Genomic DNA, 16,020 nt, shown 5'->3' on the forward strand with positions numbered 1-16,020 from the left:
AAGCCACGTTACCACATCTGATGTTTTGAGCAAACTGTCTGATGTTTTGATGTTGAAATGTGTTGTTTTGATGTACATACATACATAGCCTACAGTCAAATCCCCCGCAGTAACAATTGTTGCGCGATTAGCTTATTGCTATAGTCTTTAGTGACGTAACTGTACGGTCGCACGCTTCGCTGCTCAGGCCAAATCTCGTTTTGAAAGCTCTGGCAAAATCACGCGTGCAATGGTGGTCAGACCGCAATAGGGCAAAATTTTATTGAAAATCGTTTCATGGTAGCATGTTAAACACAAAGAACGTGGAAAATCGCCAAGTCAGGTTTTCCTTTAGTATCCCTTTAACAGCCTGTTTCACCTTTAACGGATCATCAGAAGTATCTTATTCAAATAGAATATAGAATATTTTCTATGTAAGTTATGTATTTCACTGTGTGGAAAGTAGTAACAGAATTTTGTAACTTTAATGTAATGTCTCTATATCACCCATGGAATAACTAGCCTGCTTAAACACTAAATCGGCCAGCAGGGTCAAACAACAGCTCAATGTACAGTATGTTCTAGCTTTCTTAAAATATCAACAGGAAAAAAATAAAAACGCAGAAATAAAAGTTGACGTGTTGATAAATTTTTACGCAAGAACCTTTCATTAAACAAGCCTGAATCTTTGTTTGTAGAAATTTTTATAAAGTTTGAACATGACAGAAACACTTCACTTTGATTAAAATTGGTTATCTGAAATAACTGAAATCAGTAAAGATCAAGCGTTTAAACATCTTTACAATGATTGCTTGGCAGTAAGAATACATGCATGGACAAGCTGAAGCATACGCAGCCAACAACAGATCAAAGGTGCTTCAAGTTGATGATGATGCCCAAGTTCGCAAATCAGTTGTCTTCTACATTGGTTACTATTCTGCATACGTTGAACCAATGCAAAAAAAGACTGATGTAAATGTTGTTATCAAGTCATTCTGCGACACGATACAAAATTGAAGACTTAAGTGTTATGACTATTGAAGTCACAAAAGGGAGTTTTTTAACAAAACGAAGTTGAAATTTTGTCAAACCATAAGCAATCACGCATTGAACGATACTGCACGGACTAGTGTGGATGCACAATCAAATTGCAAAATAATTTTTTACACTAATGGTTTGATCATCATTCTACACAACTCTTACAAGCAGTGGCGCCGGCAGAGGGGGGGCAGGCGGGGCAGCTGCCCCTCCAATGTTTTGGGCATCATCTTTCTTTTTAATTTTTTTAAATTATTACATATTGTGATTACTTTTTTAACATTTGGATGCCAACCTGAAGTCAACTCAAATTGCAAGGGGGGTAAAAGCTTTCTCTTTTATTTTAAACTTGCTCTTCTTGCTGCTGTTATTATTACGATTTTGTGATTCTATTCACGTACTTTGCCTGCTGCCTGTCACGTAACAATTGTTACCGGCTGTTCAGCAGATTGGCTCTTGCTTGGTTCTTGAGTGGTGGCAGTGCATACAGCAGTGAGTCATTCAATGTTTCAAGGATATAATGTAGATTTAACTCAACGAAGTCTATTAAAGTAATACAGTAAGTAACCAGTGGTTTGATGACTATCTCTGGCTGAAGTATTCACAAGCTAAGGATGCCACATTTTGCTTTCCCTGTCGAGTTTTCAACAGCTTGGTATGTTATAGTCCTGTTAATATTAGTTAAAGTTTATTCTATTAAACTGCAATTATGCTCCACCGGTGTTAAATGATTTTTTATTCTTAATGTTTCTTTATCCTATCCACGAAGATTTCATGCGCAATATAATGACGATAAAGTTTAAAACACACAATGAGCGAACAATTATATTATATACGTATTAAGATGCAAAAAATGCAGTATGACGAAATAATGCAACTAAAGTCAACATGTTTCTACGTTTATTAGACGTTAAAATACGTTTCACTTGTAGTAAAATTATTTTCTCATTCTTATAATTTCTGAGGATATTGCGTTGCTTATTGCCTTTAAATTGGAAACCTTGCGTCCCCACGTGCAATGAACGCCCTAAAACGTTAAATCGATGTAAAATCAGCAGATTTAGCTGGCTGGAGTTGGCGTTTTAATTGATTATTTGTACTTTCAGTAAAGCTTGTTTTTACGACTAATAAACGTAGAAACATGTTGACTTTAACTATTGTTCCGTAATACTGCATTTTTGGCATCTTAATAAGAAATATAAAACTTGTTCTCTAATGTTGTGTTTTAAACTTATCATTTGATATTGTGCATTTTCCTGATGAAATCTTCGTGGATAGGAAGAAGAAATATTAAGAATAAAAAATCATTTTAACACCGGCTGAGTATTTATTACAGTGGAACTACGCCTGGTGGCCGTCACAGTATATTTATTTCATTAACTTTTATTAGCCTCAATTCTCACAATGTCATAGGCTACGCAATACGCATGTGACCGCCTCTACGTTTGATACATCTACTATGTTTTGACATCTGTATTTTCCAAGCATGGAAAAACGTTTTCACAGCGTTTCAGTACAGTTTTCAGTATTGTGGCGTTTTCAGTATTTTGGCGAAAGCTCTGTATTTAAATAAACCGATTCTTCTGATTTGGTGTAATATTGTTTACTTTATTTAAAATGTTTTGTCACACCGTGCATCCCAGTGGATCATCAGTTGAATTATAAGAAAATTTGATGAAAAGTTTAGGAACGAAGTTTTGTTTTGGAATTTCAGTACAGTATTTGATAATTTCTCTGTCAACTAACAGACTAGTCAAAATCATGAGGCATAATTAACTAACAGACTGTTTTGGTTTTTCAATCTGGAAAAAAGCTACGCAGAATTTCGCTAGCCATGGCAGTTGCAAGTCCCATACGGAATCAAACTGTGATTTATTTTGAATTTTCTTTTTTTTCAACAGATCAGACATGTCAAAAATGTGGGACTTTTGGTAGACTGTATTGCAGTAGACAATAGCAGTAGAAAACAATAGAAATTAAATAATATATCACTGTCTTGCACCACTTGGCGTATAGCCAAGTGAGGAGGGTTTGGGGGTTTCAACCTTTCAAATTGAATTTACAGATGTTAATACATTGTTTGCAAGAAAAGCTTTAGCCTATGATGTAATTTTACGTCAAATTGTACAAGGATGCAAGCCATCTGTAACTGCTGAGATTGCTTGTTCGATCTAGATTAACGTCTAAACAGCTATTCGTTATACAAAACTTGAATATATCAGAAATAAAGTAACTTCATTGTCTCAAAGCTTTTTGTCTGATACTCATCAAGATGTATGACGTCTATGACGTTAAATTTTCTAAACTTTGGGTTAACTTTAAAGCATAAAAGTTAGTGACTTACCGGAATAAAATCGCATTTTGTATCAACCAAGGAAAAAATTGATAAATAATAAAACTGTAATAATCTCGCAAAAAAAAGCAATCAACCTATGTCTCTAAAACAAAGTTTGCCTATTTTTAAACGAAACTGCATTAAAAGAGCGAGTTTTGCCAATACCAAACGTTCAAATATCTCAGTCTGAAATTAACAACAAGAAAACATAGAGACTTAGCTTTATTTCCGAAAAATGCCGAAGAAAACATGATCTTATCCTTTTGCTATGCCACCGGACACCACCATTTTACAGGAATATTCATACCCACAATTTTGTTGAAAATGCTCTCAGAATGCACCAAACTGAAAGCAATTTTTCAAAAATTTCTGGGGGAGGCCCCCCAGACCTCCCGCCGCTAAGTGTCGCCTTCGGCGAACACGCCATCGGGCTTCGCCCGTTGGCCGTCAACACCCCCCCTTTCAAAATTCCTGACTACGCTACTGTCTTGCACTGTTAATATTTTGCCTCCCCCATTGTTGAAGGTCTGGCGGCGCCACTGCTTATAAGCAATAAAATTTGGAAAAAAAATAAATGATAAGTAGGCTATATTAATCAAAAATCGAGTCTGATACAGATTTTAAACCTAAGTGTTGTATTCCCGTTGATCTAATTGCTTTCCGCTGGTTGATTTAACGTTTGTTAACGTTTGTTAATCATACTACATTTTTGCAAACCATTTGTTTTCAATTGAAGTATCACGACGGAAGGTACATGCACATATCACAGAGTGGTTAAAAAATTTCCTGCTTTCTGCATAAACATGACATCCACCAAAGATAAATCAACGTCAAAGTAACAAATTTTTTAACCAAGAGATGCTAACTTACCCACTTAGCACGCCTAAGACTAAATTTAACATAAAGAACGAGCCGACCACAATTAGGGTCATAAAGAATGCCCAGTTGAAATAGTTTCCTATGGCGTCGTCAGCCTGTGGAGGTGAAGGTCATCGTAAGTGATCTTTAGTTGGTATAATTTTTTCGTTTTGTTTGAAGGTTAAATGAATTTTAAGATTAATTTTCAATTTGTGCGTCTGAAGATTATTAGATGTTACAAGAACCTTAAATAGAGAGTAAACACAGGCGTGTTCTGTCAATATCAGTACCGTTGATAGGGGATCCAGGAGTATTTTTGGACCTTAAACAAGAGTGATTTCAATGACCTATAACCTTTCTAAGAGGCCCAGGGACTTCAAAAACATTGTGTGATCTAATCAAAATGAGTTTGGTATCTACATTTTGGGTTCTTTATTTTTTGATTAGATTAACCAGGCGTTCCAACCATTTTGCTCCTAAATTGTGTGATCTTTTCCTGAGTTTGCAACAACTCCATGAATTTACATGTATTTTTTTTTTTCTAAAGGTGTCTTTATATTTTTAAAGATGTCTTGTAATGGTGCTATGAGATAACAAAGATTTCATTGATCCCGGGCTCAAAACAAAACATCCAAAACATCCTCAAGGATCCCGATCATTATCACACCTCGCTTTGAAAAGTTCTTCAATAAATTACAGAAGCCTGCACTAGAAACTTCATGTATTGACGTTGTGTACTCTGTACCAATGTCAATTTCGGAAGTGAGTTATGTTTGAAAATCCCTTTATGATTATTCACTCATCCTGAAAACATAAGATAAATGAAATGGTTGTTGAGGCATTGATAAACTGCTTACGCTTGATTGAATTTGTCACTTAAACTTAAAAATCTATCGAGTAGAAAATACGCTTTAAATAAGTGATAAACTAATTCTGAAAAGGTTTGTCCATATACCTACAGCAATTTTGGGTTATGCAAAGCTTTGGTAGGACAACCAGTTATTTAGACACTTGTAAACATAGTAGCCTACTTCTTAAAAGTCAGGATGAATCAGTTGCCATAAAATAAGAACGTCAAAAACTTGCAAAAAAAAGCTCAAAAAATGTCTAACCCAAAACCTCAACCGTCGTGTTAAGCGAAGAAATGCAAGATCAAGTGACAATGGTAAAGCTCTCGACGTGTGCATTGTGTAGTGAAGATGGCTTAAAACATTTCAAAACCGACTTTCAGTTCAGTAACACCGAGTGAATCGATCAATCTACTGGCAATGATACAATAAGTAGGCTATAAGCTCAAAATACGATGCCCAACTTTCGTCAGTGATTCGAAGCTTCAACTATCATATCAATATGCCTTGGTCAAGCTTGAGAAATTGTAACTTGCTTAAATAAACTGTCAAAAAGAGACTGTTTTATCTCTAGGATATTTCTCAACTAAATGAAGAAATTTTGTATCAAGGCTGCAGACTTACAAAAATTCTAGCTCGTCTAAATTATTTGTATAAGACCGACATGAAGTTTTACTCGTAAATCAGTAATTTGTAACTCAACGGAAAAACGCAATTTACTTCACTATTTACGATTGATGCAGGCTAACGAGAAAACCTAATCAGAATGTTAAGGAATTATCTACTACATACAGTCTTCATATAAAGACTAATGATAAAAAAAATATATATATATATATATTTTCGCCAGCAAAAGTTATTTTGTAGCTAATTTTGCTAGAAAATTACATAACTGGACGTTGTGCACAAAAATCGGTTTCTTAAGACCAGGAGCGAAGTAAAACCATCAAGTCAGCACGTCAAAGATAACTACCCTTGAGTTGCACTTTGCATAGCTATATGGGATATGTTAAAACCTTGTACCTAACAAGTTTGAGAGCCTTGTACTTACGAAATAGAGAACGTCTGTCCAGCCTTCCATTGTAATACATTGCAGCACAGTGAGCATGGAATATATAATGTTGTCGAAAGTTGTGATGCCATAATTAGGACCCAATGTCCAATTTCCACAAGTTGTACCATTGGGGCATTGATAACCCGGCCCTTTTCCAGGCGGCCGACATATTTGATTTTCACGTAAAATCTCATCTGAAATTGATGATAAAACATTCGAAAGCTGATGAATGCGCTTCAGTTTCAATTTTCTACGGACTCAGTATTTCATAGGATAAGGAAAAGTAACGTATACGTTTACTACTACGTAGTAGTGATACGATAGTAACCACTCTGTGATACGTAGCAGTAGGATAACAAAACTGCGGTAAAGTTTGTGGAAAAGTTGCTTCATGAATTCTTTTCCGGCGCAGGTTCATGTGCTTTCAATGAGCGTCGAACCGACATCCATTCAGTCAGAGACTGCTTTGAGACTGGACAAGATGATTGACTCTGTGGTGATGAAACAAGCCGAATAATGCAATAAATAAACGTCTCTGGCACTGGCTGTTGTTCGATAGAAGCTAGTTTAAGCCCCAGCCTGGTAATTTACTTTATACATCATAAACCAAAAACGCGATCACAGATTTACAAGAAGTACGAAAATGCGAAATCAAATTAAAATAATTTTTGTAATAAGGAGAAACAAAACTTAAAAAATACTTTTACAAGTGTGGTGTCTCCAGTTTTCTTAAAACGAAAAGAAATGTTTGAAATTCATTTAAAGTGAAAACAGTTTAGATCGCTTGCTATTAAAACATCAAATCTGTCAAGCTTTTGAAAGCAGAGTTGATGAAAATTGACAGAAAGGTAGTATTGTCGCTTATATAGTCTACAGCACAAAGAAATCAAACTGTAAATAAGCTAATATGTGGTTAGCAAATCGCAATTGCTCGCTGTTCTAGTGAGTAGCCTACTCAGCCTTGTGCTGACAGCCAGGAAGAAAACTCCTTTCTAGACAACTAACAATAGTGTAAGAATTTATTTTTTACTAGTTACTTGTAGACACAAGTTGAAAGTTTTGTTACCAATCACAAATCAGAAATATTTTGTACTAAAGAGAAAACTCGCCATCTACAATACGAGTTGAGTTTGCTCTTTATTTCCGAATTTAAAAATTGATTTTCAACAGTAGTAAGCATGAATCAACATACCGTTGGAGTCCTGATAACAAGTGAGGTGAAATCTTCCCATGTAAAATTCCAAACCAACAATTGAACAAACAACGATAAAGAAAAGAAGCAACACTGCTATTTGCAAGAGGGGCACCATGGCTTTCATGATGGACTTCAGTACAACTTGTAAACCTGAAAGCAGAGCATTTTGACAACGAAAGCTGTAGCCTATATTGTTTTGTGCAATCAATAAAAATTGTGGCATCTATAAGACGACTGAAAAATAAATACAATTGTTGCTGTCAAATTACTCTTATTAAGTTCAAATGAAGCACAATTTACTTTTGAATTGGAGAAAAAATAAGCAAGAGGACCAAAAAGCCAATCTTTTGTTCAAATCGAGTCAACTGTTCCTCAGATATTCGCATTAAAATTTGATGGAATTCTCTGTTGCAGATCGATACTTGCTACTCGTTACAACCACAAGGCAAGCATGTGAAGGCATTGCACGAATGAATATACCACAGTAATAGCAAATTTGGAAGTCACACCAACAAATTGAAGAGGAACTTTATTGGGGTATATAACGACAGTTAATCACTTTAAAAGTAGTGAATATTTGACACACAATTAGACGTAAAGGAGCATGTTTGATCAATCTAAAAATGTACTTTCGAAACTGTAGATATTTTACTCGCACCTCAACAACCGTTAAAAGATTTTTTTAGCTTTCATCTTCGGTAATTTTCTATGCTAGATGGATACTTGTTGTTTCAGGTATCATAACGTTTTTTTTTTAAGTTCTTCTGTAATTGCATTTTAAGACTGAAGATACAAAGCGTACAATTTTTTTAACGCTCGTTGAACTATGAGTTCATGTATGAACTTTGAGCTTTACTGTATTTGTAACACAAATTTCATGCTTGATTTCAAACCTCAATTTTGTTGCCTTGCTCATAATGAAGAAAAAATAATGTTGAACACTTACTGGCAAAAGTCGTGTAATTACTGCTATAAATACGAAATCAATTGAATCTAACTAACTTGGTATCCCAGAAACAAGCTTGAGTGGCCGCAGGACTCTAACCGCTCTCAGAGTCTGAAATCCGGAGCCGGACTCCATGATCTTGAAATACGTGACAAACCTGAAATACACAATAAGTCATATACTGGACAAAATCTAAAAAAAGTACTCACCTACCCAAACCATTTTTTTCACATTAATTTAATGTTTGTTAACGTACAATGAATCCAATGAATCTGTCTAAAAAGTGTTTTGGTTGCTGGGTGAAGATTGTGGCTTAGTTGATTGGTCGTCTAATCACTTTCATTCAATCCGAAATTAAAACCCAATTAATAGAATTATACAATTATCCCTGCACACAACAAAAATAATTAGCCCGTTTGAGTAACAATCCTTATATGACATTGCGAATTATGGGATTATCTGTTTTACAAATAAATGAAATCCAGTATTAAACTAATGCATTAAAACGTAGCTTCAATTAACGTATTTCAGCAATTGACTGGCAGCAGAATTAGCTACTAGATTGTAGTTAAGTTAATCTTTTTTTTGAGAAAGTCTCTTTGGAAGTTATACCTAATCCTGAAAGTTGAGCATACTCAGGTCTGATCACCGGGAAGATACTGTGACATTTCGGCGTAGAGTTGAAGGATTGTCGTTTGTGAACTATTTCATTCATTCAGTTGATTTCTATGGCTATGTCAGATATCTCAACTATCGTATATAACTTAGTGTCTTCCACTGCGGCCATTGATAGATTTGAGATATTATACATATTCTGAACATATGGTCTGAGACTTTCAAAGAAAGCACTGCCGCGTAAATAGCAATGCAATGCATGTCCATGTAGCCGTGTAATGCACAGACCTGATTCTAAAACCTGTTATAAAGACACTATTTCAACATTGGACAACCCAAATTCCGCAACGTTTTAAAATTTTTAAGAAAAAAGAATTTATCTTGCCCACTAAAAGCAAAAGTGTAGTCAAACTTCATGCATAATTTAACACGAAGATAAATGGAGCAAAGTGAAAGCATAAACACGGTTTCACATGAAAAAGAGCAATTTTCCGATTCTTGATCAGTTAACATGTACAAAATCTACAGTCATTTGTAATAATTCCCTCTGGTGCTGAACATTATCGAACAGAATGTGCTTCGGTATCTATTTGCTTTCATTAGCACACGTCAAAACTCACTGCAAACTAAGAATTTCAAAAAATAATATTTTGCTGGTTTAACAGCAACTACGTACTAAAACCCCTTGGACGTGGTTTCATCCCAAGCATTTGGGAAGTTTATTTAAGGTCATGCCAGAACTTAATGTATCAAAACTGTCTTCGGCTGTAATGGCGCACCACAAATTCTGCTTTAGGGAATAAACTGGGAGTTCAATCGAAGAACCTCTAAGTAAACAACACTTTTGCCTTTCCAAATGGGAGTAAACAAACATTAGATGAGACCCGCAAACTCTTTCAATGTAACAGAGATAAAAAAAAATCAATTCCATTATCTTAGCAAAGAATAAACTCTCAAAAATTCAAAACTCCATAAAAAATAAAAGTGAATAATATGCAGACAATGCAGTAATTTATAGTAGCCAATCATAACCTGTTTTGTTTCAGCGCTTATGCTGCAATTTGTTTCAGCTTATTCATAACTCACCGTGCTTTGCACATGGGTTGTGACTTAAGATAAAAAAATATTCAACTTTGACTTTACCATCTTTTAAGACTCTATAGCGTCGTTAATTCCATAATGCAAAGGAAAAGAGTATTAACTTAAAAAATTAAACCTATTTCTGCTATAAATAAGCCAAAATCTTTCCGTCCCACCGCAGCCATGCTTTGCAATTTCAGAATTTTCAGCGATACAACCTGTTGCAAATTTGAAACATTGGGGTATAAAGGGTCAATTGAAAGTAATTTTTGCTTCATTTTCTTTACAAATATTGAATCTATACTATCACAAGTCATGTACTTCCCAAAAATTTTTTTGCATATATGCAACATGGGACGCTACGGGTTAACTTACAAGATGTGTGATTGTCTCAAATTGTGAACCCAAATGCGGCCAATGAGGAAATGACGTATGAATCAGACTCAACTTTCTCTTATCTTCAAGATCTTTTTTCGTAACTTCTGGCAGGTATTGTACAAGCTATGTTCTCTCACTTTGAAAAAACTTTACTGATTAAAAAGAATTAGTCACCGTTGTGTGTCTTGTCAAGGCGTTAGTTCAAAGATTCAATCGCGCGATCTACCAACTAGAGAAAGAATCCCATCTCCGGGAGAACATGACTATATCCTATAGTGCTTTCGTTTTCATCATCAAACAATCATATTTTTCTTTTTATAACTGATTTTAGCAGAGTAATGTCAATAGGGACACATTAAACATGAGTGGGCCGAGAAAGGCTCAGAGGTAAGGAGGGCGATTAACTCGGCCCTAAGCTTTACTTTCACGCCTTAGTAATGTTTTTACTGTTAAATGAGATTAACCATGGATTAACCTTCCAAACAAAGTTTATTTGTTCCAACTGGTGTGAAATATGCACTAACTGTGCTAGTTAAAGTATTGTACAATTGTGTTGTTGAGAAAAAAATTATAACTTACATGAATTCCAAAGGTATATTTGAAGTAGGCTTACACATTTGTGTACAAACAACGCATTTTATGAGTTAAATCTAAATTGTACAAAAGTTGGTGTGGTTCTGGACCTCGGTTGTTGTTAAAATCTTTATAGCAGTCTTTAAATTTGGATGCACGTAATATTCTTTGATCAATTTATGATCGTATCTCCATATATCTCCCTTTGGCTATATTGCAGATCTCCTTAAAGCTGATTTGTTCACTTTTTGGCTATAACTTAGAGCAAAAACTCTTTAAAAACCGTTTCAAGGCTCATGTTTTGTTATGTTATAGGTTGCTACTTTAGCCTATAGTCTCGTCCAGTCCTCCACAACAAACATTGAAATAGTTTAATTAATTTTAATATAAAAAACGTATTGTATATGTAACTTTTTGTTGAAAAACTCATAAAAAATCAAACGCTGTTCAAGTGAATTTGGAGATAAAGCAAACGTTAGTATGATAACAGCAATACCAAAACTAAACCTACCCTGTCACAACTACAGTGAAATCCATAATATTCCATCCATAACGAAGATACGCGTCTTTGTGGAATACAAATCCGAGAGCCAAGATTTTCACAGCTGCTTCTACTATGAAAATGACCAAAAAAAAAATTTCCGTCTTTTCCTGAAACGTGAAAAGTGCTAGTTTACCCTCTGTAGTTACTATGACGACTGACATGACAGGATTAATTATCTAAAGCAAAATTGTTCCCAGTTAACAAAATAACAACTTTACCAGCTAAAATTCCAAAACAAAACTTCGTTCCTAAACTTTTCATCAAATTTTCTTATTATTCAACTGATGATCCACTGGGATGCGCGGTGTGACAAAACATTTTAAATAAAGTAAACAATATCACATCAAATCAGAAGAATCAGTTTATTTAAATACAGAGCTTTCGCTACACAAGTGTGGCTTCTTCAGTAGAATCTTATTCAAATAGAATTCATTTTGAATTTTGAATTCATTCTATTTGAATAAGATTATACTGAAAAAGCCACACTTGTGTGGCGAAAGCTCTGTATTTAAATAAACTGGTTCTTTTGATTTGGTGTGATATTGTTTACTTTATTTACCAGCTAAGTTTGTTCATTCACAAACATCCGCAAATCTGATATTTTTCGAATATTGAGTTATTGTGCTTCAGCGTTCCTTTGCATACATGGACTATTTGATGATGAAACTTTTTCGTAAGATTAACCTGAAACCAAAGGTTAAGTTACTAAGCCAGGGGTTCCCAATCTGTGGTACGCGTACCACTAGTGGTACGCGAAGGTTTTTCAGGTGGTTCGCGGGTAGGCGGGTAGCTTCCGTTTTTTTCACACCTCACATTTTGTGTATCTGGTTTTGTTTACAAAAAAAAATCCCGAAACCTATTCTTATTGTTACGTAACTATTCTTGTTGTTTCGTATCATTACTATCTTCAAAATACAGGTCATGTCAATTGTCAACAAGGAGCACAGTTGCTTTGAAAAGTCGTACAACGCTGTGGGACGGTGGACGTTAATTATGTCAAATGATTGCTCATGATAGATATCATCTACTGTTTTATAGCTTAAACTACAAAAAGCATTGAATAATGCTAGCTGTAAGCTAAAAATAGATAGAAACAAGATGTTCAATAACGGTTACAAGGAATGTTCTCCAATAAACTTGTGGCTCAGTGGCCCATGGCATCTTCATATTCAACGCTAGCTTCCCATGCTGTTCCATGCTGTTTCCCATGCTCCCAGCTACTGATTTTCCCTTCCACGAGGGAATGCGAGCAGGGATTTTCAGTCATGATGCACATCAAGTCAAAAAATCGAAACCGACTAGGTGCGCCGGAAATGGCTTTCGATGCGGTATTAGCAAATTTACACCGCGCATCGACCAATTGGTGGACAGTAAACAAAAATTTCGTTAAATTTAGTTGCAGTGCTTTAGTGTTATTTCAGTAGGCCAATATTATTCTTCTGAATAAAATATGATTCGATCAAACTAATTGTTCTGCAAAAAGTGGTACGCTTGGCATTACAGAGCGTTCAAGTGGTACGAGATCGTAAAAAGGTTGGGAACCCCTGTACTAAGCTAACAAAGTTTCCACAAAACAGTTCTTTGATTAGAAACGCTACATATTACCTTTAATAATAATAGAAAAAATAAGAGAGCAATGTGAATTACTAGTTTACCAGTTTGATCGTTAGAGGAGTTTTGTCTTCAGCTGGAAGATGTTCTTCAAGAGCCAAAACAATGCAGTTGGCGACAATAGTAATGAGAACTAAATACTCAAACGGAGTAAGATTTGAATGATTCAAGTTAAGGAAGAATTGTAGTCAAACTACTTTTGTAACTTTTACAGAACAAAATCGTCATTTTTACATCGATTCAGCCACCGGACCTTGTATCGACCAAAAATGCATTCTGTTCTTTCTGAGCATAACCAAACGCAGCGAATCAGTAAATCAAGACTTTTTGTACCGTCTAAAAGGTATTGAATTATATGAATGAAAATGAAATTACTGGACAAAAAATTTAAGTGCAAAAAATCACCCAATAAAACACTTTCATAAAATATCTTTATAGTAAAATTTCTCTATGGCAGTGTAAAAAATCATACAACATATAAAAATTGACAAAAACTCTTTATTGTGACATATCTTCAGTTTTTATCTCACAATTTGTGTATTGCAACGAGAACATCTAAACAGAAAGACAGTAACGACGAAAAATATCTCACAAAGCTTGATGTAGGATCTCTGAATTGAAGTCAGATTTATTGTAACAAAAATTTAGAAATTATTTTTATTTAAAGTTCTCTGAAGGTTTAATCCTGACTCAAATCAACAAAAACGTGCCAGAATCGTAAACTGAAGCAAAATTATTACAGTTCCAATAAAACCAAAGATAAATTTCATCTTGGGAAAAAAACGCAAGTTGGTTAAGTATAGATCTAAAAATAGTCTGTTATAATTTTATGCTACGCAGGTACAAGTTATACCTGGAATTACGTTTTACATATCTTTTATATTGCTATTGATTTTCGTCACCCACCATTACACAACACTCTCAAATTGTGAATAATTTATGTCTGATGTGTTGGTTCGTCCGAATTCTTCTCTTAGGTTTCTAAACGCAAGAATTCTATTAAAATGTCCAGCACATTTTAACCACACGCTATAGTTTGTACTTCAACAAACTTAATTTTTGTATATTTCTTTGGTTGAAGATTTCCAAATCTCAAATCTCAATTAATTCAGCAAGTCGCAATCTTACAACAAAAAAGGCAAAAAAGCTGCTAATTTCAAAGATTCAACACTTATCCCAAGAGATAAGTTACTGTAGTCTACTTTAGTTTTGGAAAAGTTTGATTTTTTACATCGGTTTAACATCTTGTGACATTGTTTGTGTGCATTCAGTGATGGGCAGTTTTGTTTAATCGGCATCAACACTAAAAGTTTCAAGAATTGTTTGAGTCAAAGTTTGCACCAACTCAGAACAACCGCATGCTTGCTTCAGCTCTATGTGTTCTCTAGTTCTTCCAAGGTAAAAGCCAATATGTTAAAAAAGGAATATTTATGTGCTTTTGTGCATGCATTTTTTTTCAAAGATACGTTGTTCAATTCATATGACCTTCATATTATGCTACGGGTTATAAAAAAATACTGTCAGCTGCTACTTGTTTGTTTGTTTGTTTGTTTATCTTTATCCTGCATTGCGGGAAAGCGGACTTGAGCGCTATGCATCGGTGTACGCCTTCCGACGTAAACCTGACCCACGCTGCAGCCGACGGCAATGTCTGTTTCCGGTTGTCTACTCTGCTTATGACTTAAATTTGGTACTACCCATTACTCGAAATCGATCACTGGGTAGAGGCAATTATCGTAAAGTTTCTTGCCCAGAGAAACAACAGCAATTACGGGTAGCTGGAGTCGAACATGCAGGTTCTCGACTGCGAGCCCAACGCGCTAACCACTCGGCCACTGCTGCCGACTTGTATCAGAGACTGCTGCTCTTTCTTGCGCCTAGATCATTATTATCATTTTTTTATGTGTAAAATCAATGTAAGCTGCACTATCAAACAACATCAAACAATAAAGTAAAGGATATGGCCATTCGATGAATCGCTTTGCTAACTTTCTAACAGGGTTATCCACACCAAACAAGAAGAGAGAGCGATTTGCTGTGAGCCAGTTTTGTTGTCTTGGAATAGGGTTGTAATAAGACATGGTCCGTGCTTGCTGAGCGAGCGACATGCCTTTGTGTTGGACGTTTGGTCTATGGGGGTGCCCTGAAGCTCTGGAGTTTCCAGAAGAATAACTCCAATTACCCCCTGTACCTCCGCCGTGGCCACGTCTGTTAGAGTAGGTGTCCTCTGTGAACTTTCCCATCCTAAAAAAAAACGATTGAATTCCTTTTATGGTGCATTTTAAAGTATAATAGCTCTGCCATTGTTCATGTTAAATTTTAAAGAAAGATGATACAGCTTGCGCATGACAGAAAGCATAGCTGATGCAATGAAAACGCGTATCATCTTATTGTTAAATGAACTGATATTTAAGATGGAGGTAGCCCATGTATTGCTAAGCCGTTTGAGCAGTTTTCACAGGTCCATGAATCATTTACAGTAAGATTGAGCGCTTCTTCTTTTTTCCCTGAAACACTTCGTGGAATGTTTTTTCTTACAAAAACTTGTTGTGAATGACGTCATTAAGAACAACTACATTGAATAACGTCACTGAGATTGTGTATAATTTTACAAAGCTTTGTTTTCACGAGCACCTTCCTGTGGAAGAATGCACCTTTTGCTGTAAAGGAGGCTGAAAATTTAGATGAATTTAAAAGGCGCCTGAAAACATTCTATTTTACTGAACATTACGACTGAAAGTACCATGTTATTTTATCACCATCGTCATGTATGCTCACAGTATAGTTTGCACTTTGGATGTGTTGTTATAGCCTATGAATGCTAATTATATATACAATACAAATTACTGACTTAAATAGTTTTGAGAAAGAGTTTGTACTACAGACATGCAAGGCACAACAACACAACAGGGTTGATAACAAATTTAATACTTTGATATTCATACTTCATTTTATTTACTAAAAAA

The 16,020-nt window shown here is 35.2% G+C and overlaps 1 protein-coding gene across 1 annotated transcript in view; it reads right to left on the minus strand.

Moving 5' to 3' along the window:
* Window positions 1-15,162, minus strand: part of LOC145764326 (voltage-dependent calcium channel type A subunit alpha-1-like) — a 67,481-nt gene extending 52,319 nt beyond the window's left edge. The window contains exons 1-7 of the mRNA XM_082575944.1: window positions 15,017-15,162; window positions 13,099-13,204; window positions 11,411-11,550; window positions 8,310-8,410; window positions 7,305-7,457; window positions 6,110-6,306; window positions 4,223-4,326 (exon numbers count right to left, since the gene is read on the minus strand). Coding sequence (XP_082432070.1) covers window positions 4,223-4,326; window positions 6,110-6,306; window positions 7,305-7,457; window positions 8,310-8,410; window positions 11,411-11,550; window positions 13,099-13,204; window positions 15,017-15,162 — 947 coding nt within the window. The remainder of the gene's footprint in view (window positions 1-4,222; window positions 4,327-6,109; window positions 6,307-7,304; window positions 7,458-8,309; window positions 8,411-11,410; window positions 11,551-13,098; window positions 13,205-15,016) is intronic.
* Between the last annotated feature and the right edge of the window lie 858 nt (window positions 15,163-16,020).

Source organism: Aplidium turbinatum, chromosome 2 (assembly GCF_918807975.1).
Source record: "Aplidium turbinatum chromosome 2, kaAplTurb1.1, whole genome shotgun sequence".
Lineage (NCBI taxonomy): Eukaryota > Metazoa > Chordata > Ascidiacea > Aplousobranchia > Polyclinidae > Aplidium > Aplidium turbinatum.